We start from the raw sequence: 21,600 nt of genomic DNA, 5'->3' as shown, positions 1-21,600 counted from the left end.
TTTATTCATGTCCAGTAAAAGCCAGAGCTCATCTGTAAGCGGAGGGCTACAGGTGAGCGCAACTACTCAAGTCTCTCCATCAAGATCCTGTACTACTTTGTCGGTCCATCTACGCTGGACCGGTTCGGGTGCTACATGTAGTGCCTTGATAGACTCTGGGGCTGAGGGTTGTTTCATGGACGAAGCATGGGTTCGGAAACATGACATTCCTTTCAGAGAGTTAGAGAAGCCTACGCCCATGTTCGCCTTAGATGGTAGTCATCTTCCCAGTATCAGATTTGAGACACTACCTTTAACCCTCACAGTATCTGGTAACCACAGTGAGACTATTTCTTTTTTGATTTTTCGTTCACCGTTTACACCTGTTGTTTTGGGTCATCCCTGGCTAGTATGTCATAATCCTTCTATTAATTGGTCTAGTAATTCTATCCTATCCTGGAACGTTTCTTGTCATGTGAAGTGTTTAATGTCTGCCATCCCTCCCGTTTCTTCTGTCCCTACTTCTCAGGAGGAACCTGGCGATTTGACAGGAGTGCCGGAGGAATATCATGATCTGCGCACGGTCTTCAGTCGGTCCCGAGCCAACTCCCTTCCTCCTCACCGGTCGTATGATTGTAGTATTGATCTCCTTCCGGGGACCACTCCTCCTCGGGGTAGACTATACTCTCTGTCGGCTCCCGAACGTAAGGCTCTCGAGGATTATTTGTCTGTGTCTCTTGACGCCGGTACCATAGTGCCTTCTTCCTCTCCGGCCGGGGCGGGGTTCTTTTTGTTAAGAAGAAGGACGGTACTCTGCGCCCCTGCGTGGATTATCGAGGGCTGAATGACATAACGGTTAAGAATCGTTATCCGCTTCCCCTTATGTCATCAGCCTTCGAGATTCTGCAGGGAGCCAGGTGCTTTACTAAGTTGGACCTTCGTAACGCTTACCATCTCGTGCGCATCAGAGAGGGGGACGAGTGGAAAACGGCGTTTAACACTCCGTTAGGGCATTTTGAGTACCGGGTTCTGCCGTTTGGTCTCGCCAATGCGCCAGCTGTTTTTCAGGCATTAGTTAATGATGTTCTGAGAGACATGCTGAACATCTTTGTTTTTGTCTATCTTGACGATATCCTGATTTTTTCTCCGTCACTCGAGATTCATGTTCAGCACGTTCGACGTGTTCTACAGCGCCTTTTAGAGAATTGTCTCTACGTAAAGTCTGAGAAGTGCTCTTTTCATGTCTCCTCCGTTACTTTTCTCGGTTCCGTTATTTCCGCTGAAGGCATTCAGATGGATTCCGCTAAGGTCCAAGCTGTCAGTGATTGGCCCGTTCCAAGGTCACGTGTCGAGTTGCAGCGCTTTTTAGGTTTCGCTAATTTCTATCGCCGTTTCATTCGTAATTTCGGTCAAGTTGCTGCCCCTCTCACAGCTCTTACTTCTGTCAAGACGTGTTTTAAGTGGTCCGGTTCCGCCCAGGGAGCTTTTGATCTTCTAAAAGAACGTTTTACGTCCGCTCCTATCCTCGTTACTCCTGACGTCACTAGACAATTCATTGTCGAGGTTGACGCTTCAGAGGTAGGCGTGGGAGCCATTCTATCCCAGCGCTTCCAGTCTGACGATAAGGTTCATCCTTGCGCTTATTTTTCTCATCGCCTGTCGCCATCTGAGCGCAACTATGATGTGGGTAACCGTGAACTGCTCGCCATCCGCTTAGCCCTAGGCGAATGGCGACAGTGGTTGGAGGGGGCGACCGTTCCTTTTGTCGTTTGGACAGACCATAAGAACCTTGAGTACATCCGTTCTGCCAAACGACTTAATGCCCGTCAAGCTCGTTGGGCGTTGTTTTTCGCTCGTTTCGAGTTTGTGATTTCTTACCGTCCGGGTAGCAAGAACACCAAGCCTGATGCCTTATCCCGTCTGTTTAGTTCTTCTGTGGCTTCTACTGATCCCGAGGGGATTCTTCCTTATGGGCGTGTTGTCGGGTTAACAGTCTGGGGAATTGAAAGACAGGTTAAGCAAGCACTCACGCACACTGCGTCGCCGCGCGCTTGTCCTAGTAACCTCCTTTTCGTTCCTGTTTCCACTCGTCTGGCTGTTCTTCAGTGGGCTCACTCTGCCAAGTTAGCTGGTCATCCCGGTGTTCGAGGCACTCTTGCGTCTATTCGCCAGCGCTTTTGGTGGCCGACTCAGGAGCGTGACACGCGCCGTTTCGTGGCTGCTTGTTCGGACTGCGCGCAGACTAAGTCGGGTAACTCTCCTCCTGCCGGTCGTCTCAGACCGCTCCCCATTCCTTCTCGACCATGGTCTCACATCGCCCTAGACTTCATTACCGGTCTGCCTTTGTCTGCGGGGAAGACTGTGATTCTTACGGTTGTCGATAGGTTCTCTAAGGCGGCACATTTCATTCCCCTCGCTAAACTTCCTTCCGCTAAGGAGACGGCACAAATCATTATCGAGAATGTATTCAGAATTCATGGCCTCCCGTTAGACGCCGTTTCAGACAGAGGCCCGCAATTCACGTCACAGTTTTGGAGGGAGTTCTGTCGTTTGATTGGTGCGTCCGTCAGTCTCTCTTCCGGGTTTCATCCCCAGTCTAACGGTCAAGCAGAGAGGGCCAATCAGACGATTGGTCGCATACTACGCAGCCTTTCTTTCAGAAACCCTGCGTCTTGGGCAGAACAGCTCCCCTGGGCAGAATACGCTCACAATTCGCTTCCTTCGTCTGCTACCGGGTTATCTCCGTTTCAGAGTAGTCTGGGTTACCAGCCTCCCTGTTCTCATCCCAGCTTGCCGAGTCCAGCGTTCCCTCCGCTCAAGCGTTTGTCCAACGTTGTGAGCGCACCTGGAGGAGGGTGAGGTCTGCACTTTGCCGTTACAGGGCACAGACTGTGAGAGCCGCCAATAAACGCAGGATTAAGAGTCCAAGGTATTGTTGCGGCCAGAGAGTGTGGCTTTCCACTCGCAACCTTCCTCTTACGACAGCTTCTCGTAAGTTGACTCCGCGGTTCATTGGTCCGTTCCGTGTCTCCCAGGTCGTCAATCCTGTCGCTGTGCGACTGCTTCTTCCGCGACATCTTCGTCGCGTCCATCCTGTCTTCCATGTCTCCTGTGTCAAGCCCTTTCTTCGCACCCCCGTTCGTCTTCCCTCCCCCCCCTCCCGTCCTTGTCGAGAGCGCACCTATTTACAAGGTACATAAGATCATGGACATGCGTTCTCGGGGACGGGGTCACCAATACTTAGTGGATTGGGAGGGTTACGGTCCTGAGGAGAGGAGTTGGGTTCCGTCTCGGGACGTGCTGGACCGTTCACTCATTGATGATTTCCTCCGTTGCCGCCAGGATTCCTCCTCGAGTGCGCCAGGAGGCGCTCGGTGAGTGGGGGGTACTGTCATGTTTTGTCATTTATTATCTTGTCTTGTCCCTGTGCTTCCCATTCTATTCGTTTCCCTCTGCTGGTCTTATTAGGTTCTTTCCCTCTTTCTATCCCTCTCTCCCCCTCCCTCTCTCACTCTCTCGCTCTCTCTTCTCTCTATCGTTCCGTTCCTGCTCCCAGCTGTTCCTATTCCCCTAATCAATCATTTAGTCTTCCCACACCTGTTCCCGATCCTTTCCCCTGATTAGAGTCCCTATTTCTTCCTTTGTGTTCCGTTCCTGTCCTGTCGGTTCCTTGTCTAGAATTCACCGTGCTGTGTTTGTGTATCGCCCTGTCGTGTCGTGTTTTCCTCAGATGCTGCGTGGTGAGCAGGTGTCTGAGTCTGTCTGGTTCAAGTGCCTTCCCGAGGCAACCTGCTGTTCACCTGCTGTTCAAGATCGAGTCTCCAGTTTGTCCTCGTCATTTCGAGTGAAAGTTGTTTTTTTGTTTGTATTTACTTTACTGGATTAAAGACTCTGTTTTCGCCAAGTCGCTTTTGGGTCCTCTTTCACCGGCATGACAGTATAGGTTCTGTGGGCGCGTTCATTTTCCAGCTGCTTGGTAAAGTTGGTTAAATCAAATTAAATCAAATTTTATTGGTCACATACACGTGATAAGCAGATGTTATTGCGTGTGTAGCGAAATGATTGTGCTTCTAGCTCCGACAGTGCAGTAATATCTAACAAGTAGGTACACTTCAACTATGACAGACAAAATGAGGAGAAAAAATCCAGAAAATCACATTGTAGGATTTTTTATGAATTCATTTGCAAATTATGGTGGAAAATAAGTATTTGGTCAATAACAACATTTTATCTCAATACTTTGTTATATACCTTTTGTTGTCAATGACAGAGGTCAAACGTTTTCTGTAAGTCTTCACAAGGTTTTCACACACTGTTGCTGGTATTTTGGCCCATTCCTCCATGCAGATCTCCTCTAGAGCAGTGATGTTTTGGGGCTGTTGCTGGGAAACATGAACTTTCAACTCCCTCCAAAGATTTTCTATGGGGTTGAGATCTGGAGACTGACTAGGCCACTCCAGGACCCGGGCGGTGTGTTTGGGATCATTGTCATGCTGAAAGACCCAGCCACGTTTCATCTTCAATGCCCTTGCTGATGGAAGGAGGTTTCCACTCAAAATCTCACGATACATGGCCCCCATTCATTCTTTCCTTTACACGGATCAGTCTTCCTGGTCCCTTTGCAGAAAAACAGCCCCAAAGCATGATGTTTCCATCCCTATTGTAACGGTTTTGACTTGAGGTTATTATTTATAGGGGTGTCAGGTAGGTTGTGCCTACCAGAGAAAACATTGGTTTCTCCTTTTGGTTTGGGAGGGTACGAGTCCCATCTGGTCCGTCAAGTCTACACCAATACAAAGGACTTATGTAAATGTCAGGTTGGAAATAAACTTTTCATAAACCATTAAAACATTGAAAAGAACTTCAAAAACAACGATATTCTTTTGCGTGGGTTGTATTAACAACATCAATGATTACACACACATATAATAATATAACACAATGAGTTCTGGTTCCTCCAGAAATGTCCTGTACTTCGGGCCTAAAAAGAGTCCTGACCGGTAGAGTTCAGGGAACTCAAGTGACTTCTGTCACACAATTTTTGTCCGTTCATTCAGTGTAGCGTAAACCCAGTATTAATCATACAATCAATAACGCAATTTTACCACAGAACTTTAAGCGTATCAACTCTTACTAAGTCCTCAACTACAACTAACTACATAAATCACAGTATACATCACATCAAAAGAAATTAAATACCGTATACAAAAAGGTTGTAGTCAGTCGGTCAGTCAGACAATCCAATCCGCCAACAGACGCAAAGAGTGGATCCGATCCTGGGTAAACTCTATTAGGCTACTAAACACACGGAAAAGAGAAGCTTCGGAACTGAGGGTTGAACACATCCTCATTCACGTCTCCATCACAACCCCACTTTTGCGCAGCTAATGCTGGCTATTTAATTGGGAATTAAAGGGAAAGCGCGTTATTGGAAGGAGCTGCACTGAGACGGTTCAGAAAAATTCAGGGCCGTCACACCATGCTTCACAGTGGGTATGGTGTTCTTTGGATGCAACTCAGCATTCTTTGTCCTCCAAACACGACGAGTTGAGTTTTTACCAAAAAGTAATATTTTGGTTTCATCTGACCATATGACATTCTCCCAATCTTCTTCTGGATCATCCAAATGCTCTCTAGCAAACTTCAGACGGGCCTGGACATGTACTGGCTTAAGCAGGGGGACACGTCTGCAGGATTTGAGTCCCTGGCGGCGTAGTGAGTTACTGATGGTAGGCTTTGTTACTTTGGTCCCAGCTCTCTGCAGGTCATTCACTAGGTCCCCCCGTGTGGTTCTGGGATTTTTGCTCACCGTTCTTGTGATCATTTTGACCCCACGGGTGAGATCTTGCGTGGAGCCCCAGATCGAGGGAGATTATTAGTGGTCTTGTATGTCTTCCATTTCCTAATAATTGCTCCCACAGTTGATTTCTTCAAACCAAGCTGCTTACCTATTGCAGATTCAGTCTTCCCAGCCTGGTGCAGGTCGACAATTTTGTTTCTGGTGTCCTTTGACAGCTCTTTGGTCTTGGCCATAGTGGAGTTTGGAGTGTGACTGTTTGAGGTTGTGGACAGGTGTCTTTTATACTGATAACAAGTTCAAACAGGTGCCATTAATACAGGTAACGAGTGGAGGACAGAGGAGCCTCTTAAAGAAGAAGTGACAGGTCTGTGAGAGCCAGGAATCTTGCTTGTTTGTAGGTGACCAAATACTTATTTTCCACCAATAAATTCATAAAAAATCCTACAATGTGATTTTCTGGATTTTTTCTCTCATTTTGTCTGTAATAGTTGAAGTGTACCAATGATGACAATTACAGGCCCTCTCATCTTTTTAAGGGGGAGAACTTGCACAATTGGTGGCTGACTAAATACTTTTTGCCCCACTGTACATGAATGAATAATGCAAGATATGCTAACATTATTAAGTGACTATGCTTAGGACATCCGGGATCCATTGAGTGAAGAAATGGACTAGGTCACGGCCCTTGCAGTCCTCTTTCAATCCCACCACACGGATATTGCTACGCCTGCTCCGGTTCTCCATCTGGTCTACCTTGTTTATGAGAGAGGCGTTGTCCTTCTGCAGCTGGTTCATAACCTGGTCATGTCGAGTGACGGTATCTTCAACGGTGCTAATGCGTAACTCAGCCTCAGTCGTTCTCAAAAGGAGATCGTTCAGGGAGTATTTCAGGTCGTCAATGGAAGAACAGAGTTCAGATGATTTCTTGCCAATTTCCAGTGAAAGACCTTTGTTACTATCTTGAATATCCGGGAGGAGAGTTTTTTTAATTTTACTTTAAAAAAATGTATTTCACCTTTATTTACCCAGGTAGGCCAGTTGAGAACAAGTTCTCATTTACAACTGCGACCTGGCCAAGATAAAGCAAAGCAGTGTGACACAAACAACAACACAGAGTTACACATGGAATAAACAAACGTACAATCAATAACACAATAGAAAAAAATCTATATACAGTGTGTGCAAATGAGGTAAGATTAGGGAGGTAAGGCAATAAATAGGCCGTAGTGGCGAAGTAATTACAATTTAGCAATTAAACACTAGGGTGATAGATGTGCAGAAGATGAATGTGCAAGTAGAGATACTGGGGTGCAAAGGAGCAAAATTTAAAATAACAATATGGGGATGAGGTAGTTGGATGGGCTGTTTACAGATGGGCAATGTACAGGTGCAATGATCTGTGAGCTGCTCTGACAGCTGATGCTTATAGTGATGCTTACAGTGATTTTTGCAATTCGTTCCAGTCATTGGCAGCAGCAATAATTTAAAGGAACTGGAAGGAAAGGCGGCCAAAGGAGGAATTGGCTTTGGGGGTGACCAGTGAAATATACCTGTGCATGCTACGGGTGGGTGCTGCTATGGTGACCAGTGAGCTGAGATAAGGCAGGACTTCAGCTAGCAAAGACTTGTAGATGACCTGGAGCCAGTGGTTTTGGTGAGCAATATGAAGCGAGGGCCAGCCAACGAGAGCATACAGGTCGTAGTGGTGGGTAGTATATAGGGCTTTGGTGACAAAACGGATGGCACTGTGATAGACTGCAAGATGGCGTAGCAGTGCAGACGTGGTTTGTCGTTCTCCCGTGTACATTTGGTATTTTTCGTCTTTTTTTGTATATATTTCCATTTATTTTCAAATGACATATACCTTCCGGTAACCTGCCTCACCCAATTTGATACGGAGCTGCTATTTTTAGACCTTTTAGCCAGAACCTCCATCAGCAGCTAGCCATCAGAAGCTAACCAGCTAATTAGCTACTAGCTATTTCATCATTGTCAGCCACTGCTAGTGGCCTTTACCTTCGGCACAGACACCAGACGCTTCATTCAACTTGCTAGCCTGCCAGTATCGGACTGTTTTCTCCACTACAATGCCAGATTCCTGCCGTAAGCCCTGGACCATTACTCCTGATCATCACAGCTAGCTAGCTGCCACCGAGTGGCCCAGCACGGAAGCTAGCTATGAGCCAAGGCCATCTCCCGGACCGCTCAGTGATCACTCAACTACACAGCTGATGCCGCCAGGACTCTTCCCGGACTCTTCCCGGACTCTTTCCCAACACGGCTAGAATTCCACTACTCCACCGGATCCTTGCTGTAAACTCTGGACCTTCGCACCGGGTCATCACTGTTAGCTAGCTGCTACTGTTACGCCCCTGAAAACAGGGGAGAAATAATCACAAGAGTGATACGGTTTTGTATTCTCAATTCAACTTTTAGTTCAATCATTTTACAAAAGTAACACATTACAAAACAACAGAAAAACCATTATACAAATAACACAGCAAAATATCTTTAACAACGCACATGTTCATTCACAATCGATATAAAATGGCAGCTACTCTCAGAAAGATGCTATTCTTCGCTACAACCGAACAGGGCTAATATTACTCTCTGCAAACTTAGCTCTAACTTCCTCAAGATGTTACTAAGACACACCTTAAACATTCTTAACATGTTAGCGAGTTATTACATTTAAATTACTCTTTTTTTATCATCAATAACGTACCTGAAAACAGGGGAGAAATAATCATGAGAGTGATACGGTATTGTTTTCTCAATTCAACTTTTAGTTCAATGAGAAAAGACCACGATTAACCCAGGAATATGGGCGGAGACCAGAGCAATTGATCTCCGGCTCATAGATTAAGAGCATTTCGTAGATCACAGATTAACACTTTTAGGCACCACAAAATAAAGTAATCAATATAATGTTTACACATTACTCTCACAATTCGTACCCTTTGTACGCTTGACGGATTTTAACTTTAACACAATTATATGAATATTATCAATCTCTATCAACTATTACTGAATGCATATTTTTAACCTTAGATGTTTTAAGATCCTCACATACTATGAACTTACTAATACTTTTTAATGTATAACAGGCTATGAATATTTCCTTTAACCTGTCACACTACCGAGTGGCTATAGTGGCTAACTCCCCTGCCCCGAAGCTAGCACCAGTTAGCCGCGAGCCAGATGCATCTCCCGGTGTTAAAGGAATATAACAATTCCTATATGTGTTCATTAACCAATTCAATTGAAATCACTCTGTCTGTTTCTAAGAATTTGTAAGATCCTTATTTGCATAAAATAGACAGAGACCAGTCTACCAAAATTAGACAATAGCATTTATTCTCAAGAGCGCTGGTCCTAATACAATGTACATTGGTTTATATACCTCACATTTAGTCATTAATGTCTCTCTTCTTCTCGGATACAATGGCAATATAGTTCACAAGCCTTCCCACATTGTCTGCCACCTGTTAAACAATCTACTACAAGCCCAAGGTATCCCCCTCCCTGGGTAGAGACAGGATGTCCTGTAAGGAACACAGTATTCCAGTCGGTGTGACGATAGCTCCATTAGTTTCTAACAAGCAACAGAAAGTCCTTGTTCTAATTTTTGACTAAAACTACACACATTATATTCAGTATTATGATTATAATAAGATTCATACATTCATACAGTAACATAGTAGTATTCTGTTTAGTTCTAAGTTAAATGTATACATAATTTAGTCATTATTCATAAAAATCCCATAACACCCGGGTAGCAAACAAAATTACTACAACCACAATACCTCTTTTGCCAACTGGCCTGGACCCTTTGTCAACACGAAGCCCCGCCGTTCCACCACGACTAGTCTGCCGACATAACTCCATCCGCTGTGCCCCCAAACAGCCTTTGCCGGACGTCGGAGCAGGCGCATCTACTAGCTCCGGCCTGCTAACTTTAAACGCTGTGTCTCCCGCTTGCTAGGTAGTAACGACTACCCAGCGGCTTCCCTGTTTCATCTATTGCTGTTCACTGGACCCTATGATCAATTGTCTACATAGCTGATGCCTGCTGGACTGTTCATTAATCACGGTACTCCATTCTGTTTTTTTGTTTGTTTATCTGTCGGCCCCAGCTTCAAACTCAGCCCCTATGAGTAGTTAACTGACCCTCTCTGCCCATTCATCGCTATTTTACTTGTTGTTGTCTTAGCTGAGTAGCTGTTGTTGTCTTAGCTAGCTCTCCCAATCAACACCTGTGATTGCTTTATGCCCAGCTTTATGTCTCTCTCAAATGTCAATATGCCTTGTATATTGTTGTTTAGGATAGTTATCATTGTTTTAGTTTACTGCGGAGCCTCTAGTCCCACACAACATGCCTCAGATAACTCCTTTGTCCCACCTCCCACACATGTGGTGATCTTACCCAGCACAACTAGTATATCCAGAGATGCAACCTCTCTTATCATCACAAAATTCCTGGGTTTACCTCCACTGTACCCGCATGCCACCATATTTCTGTCTGTACACTATGCCCCGAATCTATTCTACCACACCCAGAAATTGGCTCCTTTTATTCTCTGTCGCCAACGCACTAGACGACCAGTTTTGATAGCCTAAAGCCGTACCCTTATCCTACTCCTCCTCTGTTCCTCGGGTGATGTGGAGGTTAAATCAGGCCCTGCGTGTCCCCAGGCACTCTCATTTGTTGACTTCTGTAACCGAAAAAGCTTTGGTTTCATGCATGTCAACATCAGAAGTCTCCTCCCTAAGTTTGTTTTACTCACTGCTTTAGCACACTTAGCCAACCCTGATGTCCATGCCATGTCTGAATCCTGGCTTAGGAAGGCCACCAAATATTCTGAGATTTCCATCCCCAACTATAACATTTTCCATCAAGATAGAACTGCCAAAGGGGGAGGAGTTGCAATCTACTGCAAAGATAGCTTGAAAGGTTCTGTCATACTTTCCAGGTCTATGCCCAAACAGTTTGAGCTTCTAATTTTAAAAATTAATCTCTCCAGAAATAAGTCTCTCACTGTTGCCGCCTGTTATAGACCCCCCTCAGCTCCCAGCTGTACCCTGGACGCCATATGTGAATTGATTACCCCTCATCTATCTTCAGAGTTCGTTCTGTTAGGTGACCTAAACTGGGTTATGCGTAACGCCCCAGCAGTCCTACAATCTAAGCTAGATGCCCTCAATCTCACACAAATGATCATGGAACCCACCAGGTACAACCTTAAATCCGTCAACTTTGGCACCCTCATAGATATCATCATGACCAACTTGCCCTCCAAATACACCTCTGCTGTTATGGGTCCGCGGTCAAACGACCAACCCTCATCACTGTCAAACGCTCCCTAAAACACTTCTGTGAGCAGTCCTTTCTAATTGACCTGGCCCGGGAATCCTGGAAGGATATTGACCTCATCCCATCAGTCGAGGATGCCTGGTCATTTTTAAAAGTAATTTCCTCACCATCTAAAATAAGCATGCCCCTTTCAAAAAATGTAGAACTAAGAACAGATATAGCCCTTGGCTCACTCCAAACCTGACTGCCCTCGACCAGCATAAAAACATCCTGCGGTGGACTGCAATAACATCGAATTGTCCCCGCGATATGCAAGCGGATGAGCCTTCAGGGGATGTCGCGATGGAGGGGCCTGTTGAAACCCCCTCTGGCGGATTACATCGGTAGACCAGTCGTGATGGATCGGCGGGCTCGGCGTCTGCAGTAAAAGGGGTCCAGGCTAATTGGCAAAGTAGGTATTGTAGCCCAAGGAGTGGCTGATGGACCTCTTCAGCTAAGATGGGCCTCTTCAGCTAAGATGGGCCTAGCACGAGGCTAGTTCCAGGCTAACTGGTGCTTGCTTCTGGACAGAGACGTTAGCCAGGAGTAGCCACTCGGATAGCAGCTAGCTAGCTGCGATGATCCAGGTGAAAAGTTACAGAGCTTGCGGTAGGAATCCAGAGATGTGGAGATTTGGTGGAGAAAAAGCAGTCTGGCATGCTCTGGGTTGAATCGCGCTGTGCAGACTGGCAGGAGTTGACCGGGCTAAGATTAGCTGATGACCGCTGGCAGTTGCTAACTGACTACTAGCTAGTAGCTAGTTAGCAGGCTAGCTTCTGTTGGGGGTTCCGATTCTAAAGTATAGAAAATAGCAGATCCGTACCAAATTGGGTGGGGCGGGTTGCAGAAGAGTATGTTGAAATTGAATTAAAAAATATAAAAAGTATATACAAAATATATACGAAGGAAAAAATATATATACACGGGACACGAAAAGACAAGACATCTGAACTGCTGAGAGCAACAGTCTCGAATTGTCATCAGAGTTATGAGGGCTAATGCTAATCTTGCCTGCTGTGGTGCTATCATTATCTTGGGATTCAACAATGTTTTGGTAATCCTTCTTGCCTCTCGGCCGAAGGTCCATGGCTCTTTGGGAAGGTATGTAAAATTTCAAGAACTTTGAACGTTTCTTCCAGTGTAGTTGCAAAAACCGCTATGATGAAACTGTCTCTCACGAGGACCGCCACGGGAAAGGAAGACCCAGAGTTACCCATGCTGCAGAGGATAAGTTCATTAGAGTTAAATGCACCTCAGATTGCATACCAAATAAATGCTTCACAGAGTTCAAGTAACAGACACATCTAAACATCAAGGAGACTGTTCAGAGGACACTGCATGAATCAGGCCTTCATGGTCAAATTGCTGCAAAGAAACCATTTCTAAAGGACACCAATAAGAAGAAGGGACATGCTTGGGCCAAGAAACATGAACAATTAAAATTAGACCAGTGGAAATCTGTCTTTTAGGTTGATGAGTCCAAATTTGAGATTTTGGTTCCAACCGCTGTGTCTTTGTGAACAGATGATCTCTGCATGTGTGGTTCCGACCGTGAAGCATGGAAGAGGTGTGAAGAGGTGTGATGGAAGAGGTGTGATGGTGTGTGGGTGTTTTGTTGGTGACACTGTAGGTGATTTATTTACAATTTAAGGCACACTTAACCAGCATGGCTACCACAGCATTCTGTAGAAATATGCACGATATTTTGATTTGTATTTTGGTTACTACGTGATTCTATATGTGTTATTTCATACTTTTGATGTCTTCACTATTATTCTACAATGTAGAAAGTAGTACAAACAAAGAAAAATCATTGAATGATTAGGTTTGTCCAAACGTTTGACTGGCACTGTGTGTGTATTTATATACAGTGCCTTGCGAAAGTATTCGGCCCCCTTGAACTTTGCGACCTTTTGCCACATTTCAGGCTTCAAACATAAAGATATAAAACTGTATTTTTTTGTGAAGAATCAACAACAAGTGGGACACAATCATGAAGTGGAACGACATTTATTGGATATTTCAAACTGCCTGGTGTGTTCCTTGTTCTTCATGATGCTCTCTGTGCTTTTAATGGACCTCTGAGACTATCACAGTGCAGGCGCATTTATACGGAGACTTGATTACACACAGGTGGATTGTATTTATCATCATTAGTCATTTAGGTCAACATTGGATCATTCAGAGATCCTCACTGAACTTCTGGAGAGTTTGCTGCACTGAAAGTAAAGGGGCTGAATAATTTTGCACGCCCAATTTTTTTCCGTTTTTGATTTGTTAAAAGAGTTTGAAATATCCAATAAATGTCGTTCCACTTCATGATTGTGTCCCACTTGTTGTTGATTCTTCACAAAAAAATACAGTTTTATATCTTTATGTTTGAAGCCTGAAATGTGGCAAAAGGTTGCAAAGTTCAAGGGGGCCGAATACTTTCGCAAGGCACTGTATATATTTGTTTAATAATAATCTTAATATGTCACAAATTTGAGTATTCTGTTTGATGATTTGGTGTGTCTAAAAGTGTCAATGGTGTTACTATATTTAAATGAAGGGAAATTAAATTGTGAGCCAAAATTATAAATCATATGTCATTAGAAATGAAGGACCTTATATTTAAGCATCTGGGGCTTTCATTTAAAAAGAAATCCTTAGTTTAGCTATAATGTGTCATTGATGTTACTAATCAAAAAGTTATTAAGCTGCCTTATTAGTTGATTTAAAATTAGAAGATTTACCCAAAGACATTGAAATCAAGAAAAATTTAGATTTTTTTCTCTCCCCAAAAGCCACCTGGGTGGGGATTCCTATGAGTTGGGAGTGATCAGCCAATGATCAGCGCATTGGCTTCTTCTTCAAATTGGGTTGCCTGATTTGTAAATGGGTTTAAGCTGTATCACTGCCATTTAGTGGCCAAAATACTTGAATGACACAATATTTGGTTCAGGACACCAGCACTGTAGGTGGCGTTAAATTACCATTATAAGCTTTATTTATTTTTTAACACAAAAGAAGGAAATTGACTACTTCAAAATGGAGATCGCCTCAATGTTGCTGCCTATGCTGTCTTAGATGCCATAGTAGGACAGATACAGTATATTACAAAAGCATCCATCCATACAAGGCCTAATACAACATTTTGTGTGTGTGTGTGTGTGTGTGTGTGTGTGTGTGTGTGTGTGTGTGTGTGTGTGTGTGTGTGTGTGTGTGTGTGTGTGTGTGTGTGTGTGTGTGTGTGTGTGTGTGTGTGTGTGTGTGTGTGTGTGTGTGTGTGTGTGTGTGTGTGTGTGTGTGTGTGTGTGTCTTAGATGCCATAGTAGGACAGATACAGTATATTACAAAAGCATCCATCCATACAAGGCCTAATACAACATTTTGTGTGTGTGTGTGTGTGTGTGTGTGTGTGTGTGTGTGTGTGTGTGTGTGTGTGTGTGTGTGTGTGTGTGTGTGTGTGTGTGTGTGTGTGTGTGTGTGTGTGTGTGTGTGTGTGTGTGTGTGTGTGTGTGTGTGTGTGTGTGTGTGTGTGGATAAAAATAAAAAGGCATATTTCCTCTCGACCATGAACAATAAAGTAAACTTTATATTTGTTGCGTCAGCCGTCGTGCATCATAAAACACTGTTGCACACTCAATAAAGAAGGTTAGCAATCACAGCACAAGTGATTTTGGCCTTGTTCTCTGTACTTGCTTTTAACACACACAAGCACAAACACACACACGCACACACACACACTGGGGGGAGATGTTTGTGGGTTAATAACTAATTCTCTGATCAAGGTAGAGGAAACAGGTTGTTATTAAGACCAGCGCCCAAACATTCCTCCAGAAATTGGGTTTGTGAGCCGTGGGGTACACAAACCCAGCGTTACGAGATGCATTTAAGCTAAGTAGGAAGAAGAAATAGAACAGAAGCTTGAAAATAAATACTTTATCTCTGCCTATAAATACTTTATCTATGCCTATTTGAGCTTGACTGGCTTAATAACCTAATAGAAACTTCCCAAAATTGCAAACCCTGCCCATCTGGCACTCCAGGCAGACTCTAGCAAAAAAGGTATTGCAAGAAGTATTTGAAAATAGGTATTTGACCCAGGTCTGCTACAATGATACACAATGAGCTCTGAACAGCTTGTAGGATGTGAAAGCACACACACACACACACATACACACGCACCAGAGGGGATGGGCGGGGGGGAGTGGATCTCCAGAAATGGGATTCGGAAGGAGGTGGGTGCTCTCCTTGCGACCTCTGCGTCTCCGTTGTTAAGCAGCAGGTCCACGATCTCCTGGGTCCACGTGGTTCCTGAGAGACAGGAAAGGTAGAGGGGCCCATTGAAATATAATTACTAGAAGCCCCTCAGACCCCGGCAAGTTGACTGGAACACTCATGGGTACCGCCAACAGTCCACCTATCACAGATGATTGACTTGAATGAGAATGTCCATTCTAGTAATTCTATTTCTTTGGAATTTACATTACTTTAGGGGTATGCAGTGGACATTCCAAACCAGTGGCCAGTACAATTAATGTGTTCTCCCACTCCAAAATACCCACATGAAAAAAATATTATATGGTGTAAGTATTTACTATAGTGTTTTTGTTTTATTATCTTTGACATAGAAGTGGGGACTTTAACCTTCAGGAAATGTACTGGACAAATACTAAAAGAGCCCATTTTTCATAACCTGTAGGTAGGACTGGGGTCTGAATGAACAGTTCAGAACTTCTATATATATATATATATAAAATGTATTTGTCAAAAAATGTAACAACTACAGATTGCCCCTTTTTAAGTCTGTCAAAAGTGTGCGAGTTTGAGCATGTTTCCATTAGGCCTCTGGATTTATTTTGTATTTATTAGCACGAATTAGATTAAGCAATAAAAGCACTACTTTTTTTCTATAGGCTGGGATCTACACTATGCAGCTGTTGCAAGAGCGCATTCATTGTCTACTGTAAAAAAAGAAGAAGTTTAAACTTCTTGAATTCAACCATTATTGGGTTCAAATACACATTTAGATTTGTGAACAGCCATCCACAACAACCATATCAGTAAGGCACAAATAGCTACATGAGAGAGCTGCAGTGTGATTCACATCAATACGCTTTGTAGATATCAATAATAAGTGATATCCATATCACCGTAGACTACACCACTGCTGTCATTCTTACCTCCAAGCGTTTATTTAAATTGGATAATCTTTGGATGCCAAGAGCAGTCGCACCATTGGAAGACATACCTTGGACTGTAGCCTAAAAAAGCCTGCTACTGCGCTTTTCCCGTAATCGATCGATCACATTTGGTGTGTTTAGTGATCTCTGACGTGTTCAGACTCGCTCGGGTGGAAAGAACTTAAATTTGTGCCTTTTTTCAATGCTGCTTTGAATGTCATTGAGAAAACAGAGAAGTGTCAAATATGTATTTCTCGCACTTAAAAGTAATCATCTCGTTTTTCAAACGTACCTGTGATCTGATTACAATATTTTTGCTGGTAATGTAACGAATTACAGTTACCGTTTTTTGTAATCCCTTACGTGTGACGGATTCCTTACTCCCCATCCCTGGCTATCTGTAAATTTAAAAAACAAGAAAATCATGCTGTCTGGTTTGCTTAATATAAGGAATTTTAAATTATTTCTACTTTTACTTTTGATACTTAAGTACATTTTATCAATTGCATTTACTTTGATACTTAGGTATATTTGAAACCAATTACTTTTAGACTTTTACTCAAGTAGTATTTTACTGGGTGACTTTCACTTTAACTTTAGTCATTTTCTATGCACATATCTTTACTTTTACTGCCCTAGACCCTAACCCTAACCTGGATGTACTGTCAAAATCTCTAAAACAACGTTTGAGGCAGTTTATGGTAGAGAAATGAACATTAAATTATCTGGCAACAACTCTGTTGGACATTCCTGTAGTCAGCATCCCAATTGCACGCTCCCTCAACATGAGATATCTGTGGCCTTGTGTTGTACAATAAAACTGCACACCTCCAGCACAAGGTGCACCTGTGTAATGATCATGCTGTTTAATCATCTTTTTGATATGCCACACCTGTCAGGTGGAAGGATAATCTTGGCAAATGCTCACTAACAGGCATTGTAAACAAATGTGTGCTCAAAATGGGAACAACAATTTACATGTTGCGTTTTTGTATATTTGTTCAGTATAGAATCAATACCAAGGTGCATTGAAGCTGTTCTGGCTCGTGGTGACCCAACGAACTGTGAAGACACTTTATGTTGGTGTTTCCTTTATTTAGTCAGTTACCTGTATGTTTCTCACTTATGGTTGGCACAAATTGAGATATGGGGGAGGGAAATGGGCAGGGTATATGCAAATGACATACTGTGGTATTACTATGATAAAACAACTGTAGTTTTTCTGCGGACTGTAATGTTTTTGCGAACATTACTGTAGTACAGTGTTATTCTTTTACCTATTTTACGTAGTAAGTACGACACAAGATTAAGGGATACTACAGTGTGAAGTATAGTATTGTACAGTATACTACAGAATCATATAGTAAATACTGTAGTATTCTATAGAAAAGTATTTTTTCATGTGGGTAGTCTTCTGTTGAGATACTGTAACTCCACGATGACCCAGGTTAAGAAGATCAAGCTATGAACCACAATCCAAAATCAATGAAAAGGATAAGCACCTTATTGTTTTCAGGATTCGCTGTGCTTATCTGGTTCATTCATTTTGGTTTGAGGCATGTAGCTAGCACAGGAGGCACCTTCATTTGGGAGGACGGGCTCATAGTAATGGCTGGAATGGAATTATTGGAACAGTATCAAACACATGATCTACATGCGTTTTGACACCATTCCATTCACTCCATTCCAGCCATTATTATGTCCTCCCCTCACCAGCCTCCTGTGAAGCTAGCTCAAGACAAACGATGCCGTGGTGTGTGGACTCATCTTGGCGTTCGACTACTTTCAAGGTCTCTAAGTATCTGACAAACTTTGATTTCATATTTGTCCCTTTGATCTAGCCTGGTTAAACCAGCCTGAACCCTGTGACGGCATTATTCTGTGAGCGCAGTTTTCAGTCTGGTTAAACCAGGCTACCTTTAATCATCTGTGAATGACAAAATCAATTATAAATAACCTCTTTCCAGTTACCTGCTTTCGGGTAGGTGGCAATGAGGAGATCAGAGGGATCGGGGCAGAAGGCCCAGATAGAGTCCCAGTTGTGGACAATGGGGCACATGAGAGGGACCCCTTGGATCTTGATCAGGGGAAAGCGGTGGAATGCGTCACCCGCTGCTGCGATGGCCTCGCTGTAGGACAGCTCTTCTTTCCCAGCCATGACTTCAAATTCCTCCACGAGGAAGCAGAACCACAAGCAGACCACAAGGAGACCAAGAGAAGACCACAGGGAGCCCAAGAACGTAAAAGTGTTTAAGTACGGTATTCTGCTTATCTTCTTGGAGTGGTTGGTCCTCTTTGTCAGTATGCACAGAAAGTTGACTTGCTTGTTCTTCTCTCTGTATCACTCTAGCTTTCTAACATCTTTCTCTCTCTCTCTCTATGCAAGATCTCTCACTTCTTTTGTTTATCCTAAATAACTTTCTCTGTATCTCTTGTCTGCTGAAGACTAGAAAAGCACAGAAGAGTATATGGCATCTGTCTCTACCTTAGCTGCTGTAGATTCCGGTGTCTGCTCTCAAACTAGTCTCTGTCTACTCTACCTCTCCTTGTTCTTATTCTCTCTCTCTCTCCCTCTCACCCCCCCTCTCTCTCTCTCTCTGTAATATTTGACTATATGATCTTACTCCCTTCTTACTATCCCTATCTCCTAGAATATTTGTCTAGGCCCAAAATGTTCTCTCCCTTCTCCTACTCTGTTTTTAACCTCCTCTCTCTGGCTGAGTGCTGTCCGCCTGCTCTGAGCTCTATCCCGGTGTAAGCCATTCCGACATCCTATACTAAAGTGCCCTTATGTAACTCCCCAGGCCAGACTGAATTCCACTTTCTTTTTTTCTTTTTTTACCAGTGAATATGGAGTTCGAGGGAGGGACAAGGGAGTGTCTAGAGCTATCAGTTCCAAACAGAGGAGCTAGCCTTCGGCTATTTACTTCCCAAGTAAAAACAGGTTGCTATAGTCTAATTAAGAAATAAACAAAAGACAGCACAAGAACATTTGATTGACATAGATTAGTTTAATTAGACAAGTATTCACTTTTTCTATTATGGCTGCTTTAAAATTCCATTGTTCTTTGTCTAATCTCCTGCTCACACACACATTTTACAGTTCCCTTGGATGGCCTCTTATGAAACGTTGAAGCCTGCTAGTTTGCAAATGTAACAGAATAACTTTACATCCGTCCCCTCGCCCATACCCGGGCGTGAACCAGGGACTCTCTGCACACATCGACAACAGTCACCCACGAAGCATCGTTACCCATCGCTCCACAAAAGCCGCGGCCCTTGCAGAGCAAGGGGAACTACTACTTCAAGGTCTCAGAGCAAGCGACGTAACCGATTGAAACGCTATTTAGCGCGCACCGCTAACTAAGCTAGCCGTTTCACATCCGTTACACTCACCCCCCTTTTGACCTTCCTCCTTTTTCCGCAGCAACCAGTAATCCGGGTCAACAGCATCAATGTAACAGTATAATTTTAAACCCGTCCCCTCGCCCATACCCGGGCGCGAACCAGGGACCTTCTGCACACATCGACAACAGTCACCCACGAAGCATCGTTACCCATCGCTCCACAAAAGCCGCGGCCCTTGCAGAGCAAGGGGAAACACTACTTCAAGGTCTCAGAGCAAGTGACGTAACCGATTGAAACGCTATTTAGCGCGCACCGCTAACTAAGCTAGCCGTTTCACATCCGTTACACAAACACACCCTAAAGTTAGTTAACTTTCGACTTAAGTCCTATAGTTGTCTAGTCCTGTGAGACAATGACTGGAGCAACAGGCCTCAGGCACTTTGGCAGTCAACATTTTTTCACAAAAGTCTGCTCTCGTGTCCGTACTCACACTGCATTGTTGAAATATATCCGCCTGCACATGACATAGTTCAATGTCTTATATATAAAAAGAGTGTACGTTCTGTAACTCAACATCTCGGCATCAAGTAATAAAAGCAGAATTAACAACAGTAAGTTTAGAGGGAGACTAAAACAAAATACTGTTGCTTCCATGCAGGATATGAATGTGGAAGAGCTTTAGCAAATATATGAATACAACATTAAATAATTTGGTACCTCTTGCGTTACATTTGAGTTAAAGTAATCCGTGTGCACCAAAAAAAAAAATGTTTTAGAATTATTATATATATATTTTTTTTACTAAAACAAGTTTACATCTTTACATTCAGGACATGTAAACAAAAACGTAATGTTCTGCGTGTGTTAAACACACAGCGACCGACGACCGAACGGCGCCGTTGAATGTAACATAATTTCTCCTTGGAGGCCCTACTTTTTGGAATGCTGCTGACCATCTCGCTCCAGCAGATACACACTGGTCCCAGAAGTGGCTGCAATCAGTCCTGTCCACTTCCCCGCCAGACACACGGACGAGCCAAACACGGCCGAGGACAGGCCCAGCAACCTGGACTCAGTCTGAGTGGGAAGGGAGAGGGAGAGGAGGGAGAGCAAGAGGGAGGGTAAGGAGGAGGAAGAAGAAGGGGAGGAAGTGTAAAAGAGAGACAAATAAAGACAGAAATAGAAAGAGTTGGTTGAAGAATATTAGATTTCTGTGAATTCATAATTATATTCATTTCTTCAGTGTTGATTTGAAAAAATATATATCTATTTCCATGCATTATTAGGACAAAGAAGTGCCATTGATTACCAGATGAGAACAACGGTGAAGGACCTTGATGTGATTACATTGAGAAGTGTCACCGGCCACATCATCATGATGATGCAAAAAGCATCATTCCAATATCTTGAAAACATGACTGCTGACATGCAAAACATTTCGGGACTGTATCAACAGTGGACTAATGAAAAAAAAAAATAGTTTTGAGTGGATTGTCCCTTTAACCTTTGATTGATGGAGTCTGTTTTTTTACTATACCATCAGAGGGTATAACAACAATGTGCTGTAGGAGGAAGGTAAACAGTTGCTAGCTAAGAGGTGTCCATTGTAAAATGGCAAGTAAACTGTTGAGTGCCATTTTTTGTTTATAAAGTGCATAAATAAATATTTTATCGCTTCTCTCAGAGTTGTGCTTACTGTATAAACGACTCACCGCGCAATAATAGACTTGAACAAAGCTGCAAGATATCTTACTTCACAAGAACTCCTACATAATTATAAACTTTACTACTTTATGCTGTGCCTAAAATACCAATATACTAACCGTCATAGTCCACCTGTTAATGACTCTCAGCATATTTGATTGGCTCCCAGCTGCCACGATATGATCCTGGCCAAGCCAATGGCATGTGTAGATCTGTGTGAACAACAATTTGACACAAGCACTTTTAGA

At 43.4% G+C, this 21,600-nt stretch overlaps 2 protein-coding genes across 2 annotated transcripts in view; both read right to left on the bottom strand.

Annotated features, from left to right (window-relative positions):
* The window catches only part of sult1st6 (sulfotransferase family 1, cytosolic sulfotransferase 6), a 45,015-nt gene extending 26,152 nt beyond the window's left edge, over positions 1-18,863 (bottom strand). The window contains exons 1-2 of the mRNA XM_046369370.1: positions 18,272-18,863; positions 15,303-15,431 (exon numbers count right to left, since the gene is read on the bottom strand). Coding sequence (XP_046225326.1) covers positions 15,303-15,431; positions 18,272-18,458 — 316 coding nt within the window. The 5' untranslated portion in view covers positions 18,459-18,863. The remainder of the gene's footprint in view (positions 1-15,302; positions 15,432-18,271) is intronic.
* Positions 18,864-19,892: 1,029 nt separating this feature from the next.
* Positions 19,893-21,600, bottom strand: part of LOC124048505 (U5 small nuclear ribonucleoprotein 40 kDa protein-like) — a 35,033-nt gene continuing 33,325 nt past the window's right edge. The window contains exons 10-11 of the mRNA XM_046369367.1: positions 21,472-21,564; positions 19,893-20,725 (exon numbers count right to left, since the gene is read on the bottom strand). Of these exons, the coding sequence (XP_046225323.1) occupies positions 20,579-20,725; positions 21,472-21,564 (240 nt within the window). The 3' untranslated portion in view covers positions 19,893-20,578. The remainder of the gene's footprint in view (positions 20,726-21,471; positions 21,565-21,600) is intronic.

This window comes from Oncorhynchus gorbuscha, linkage group LG11, assembly GCF_021184085.1.
Source record: "Oncorhynchus gorbuscha isolate QuinsamMale2020 ecotype Even-year linkage group LG11, OgorEven_v1.0, whole genome shotgun sequence".
NCBI classification, from domain to species: Eukaryota; Metazoa; Chordata; class Actinopteri; order Salmoniformes; family Salmonidae; genus Oncorhynchus; species Oncorhynchus gorbuscha.
The sequence above is the reverse complement of the archived record's forward strand: the minus strand, read 5'-3'. Positions and strand labels throughout refer to the sequence as shown.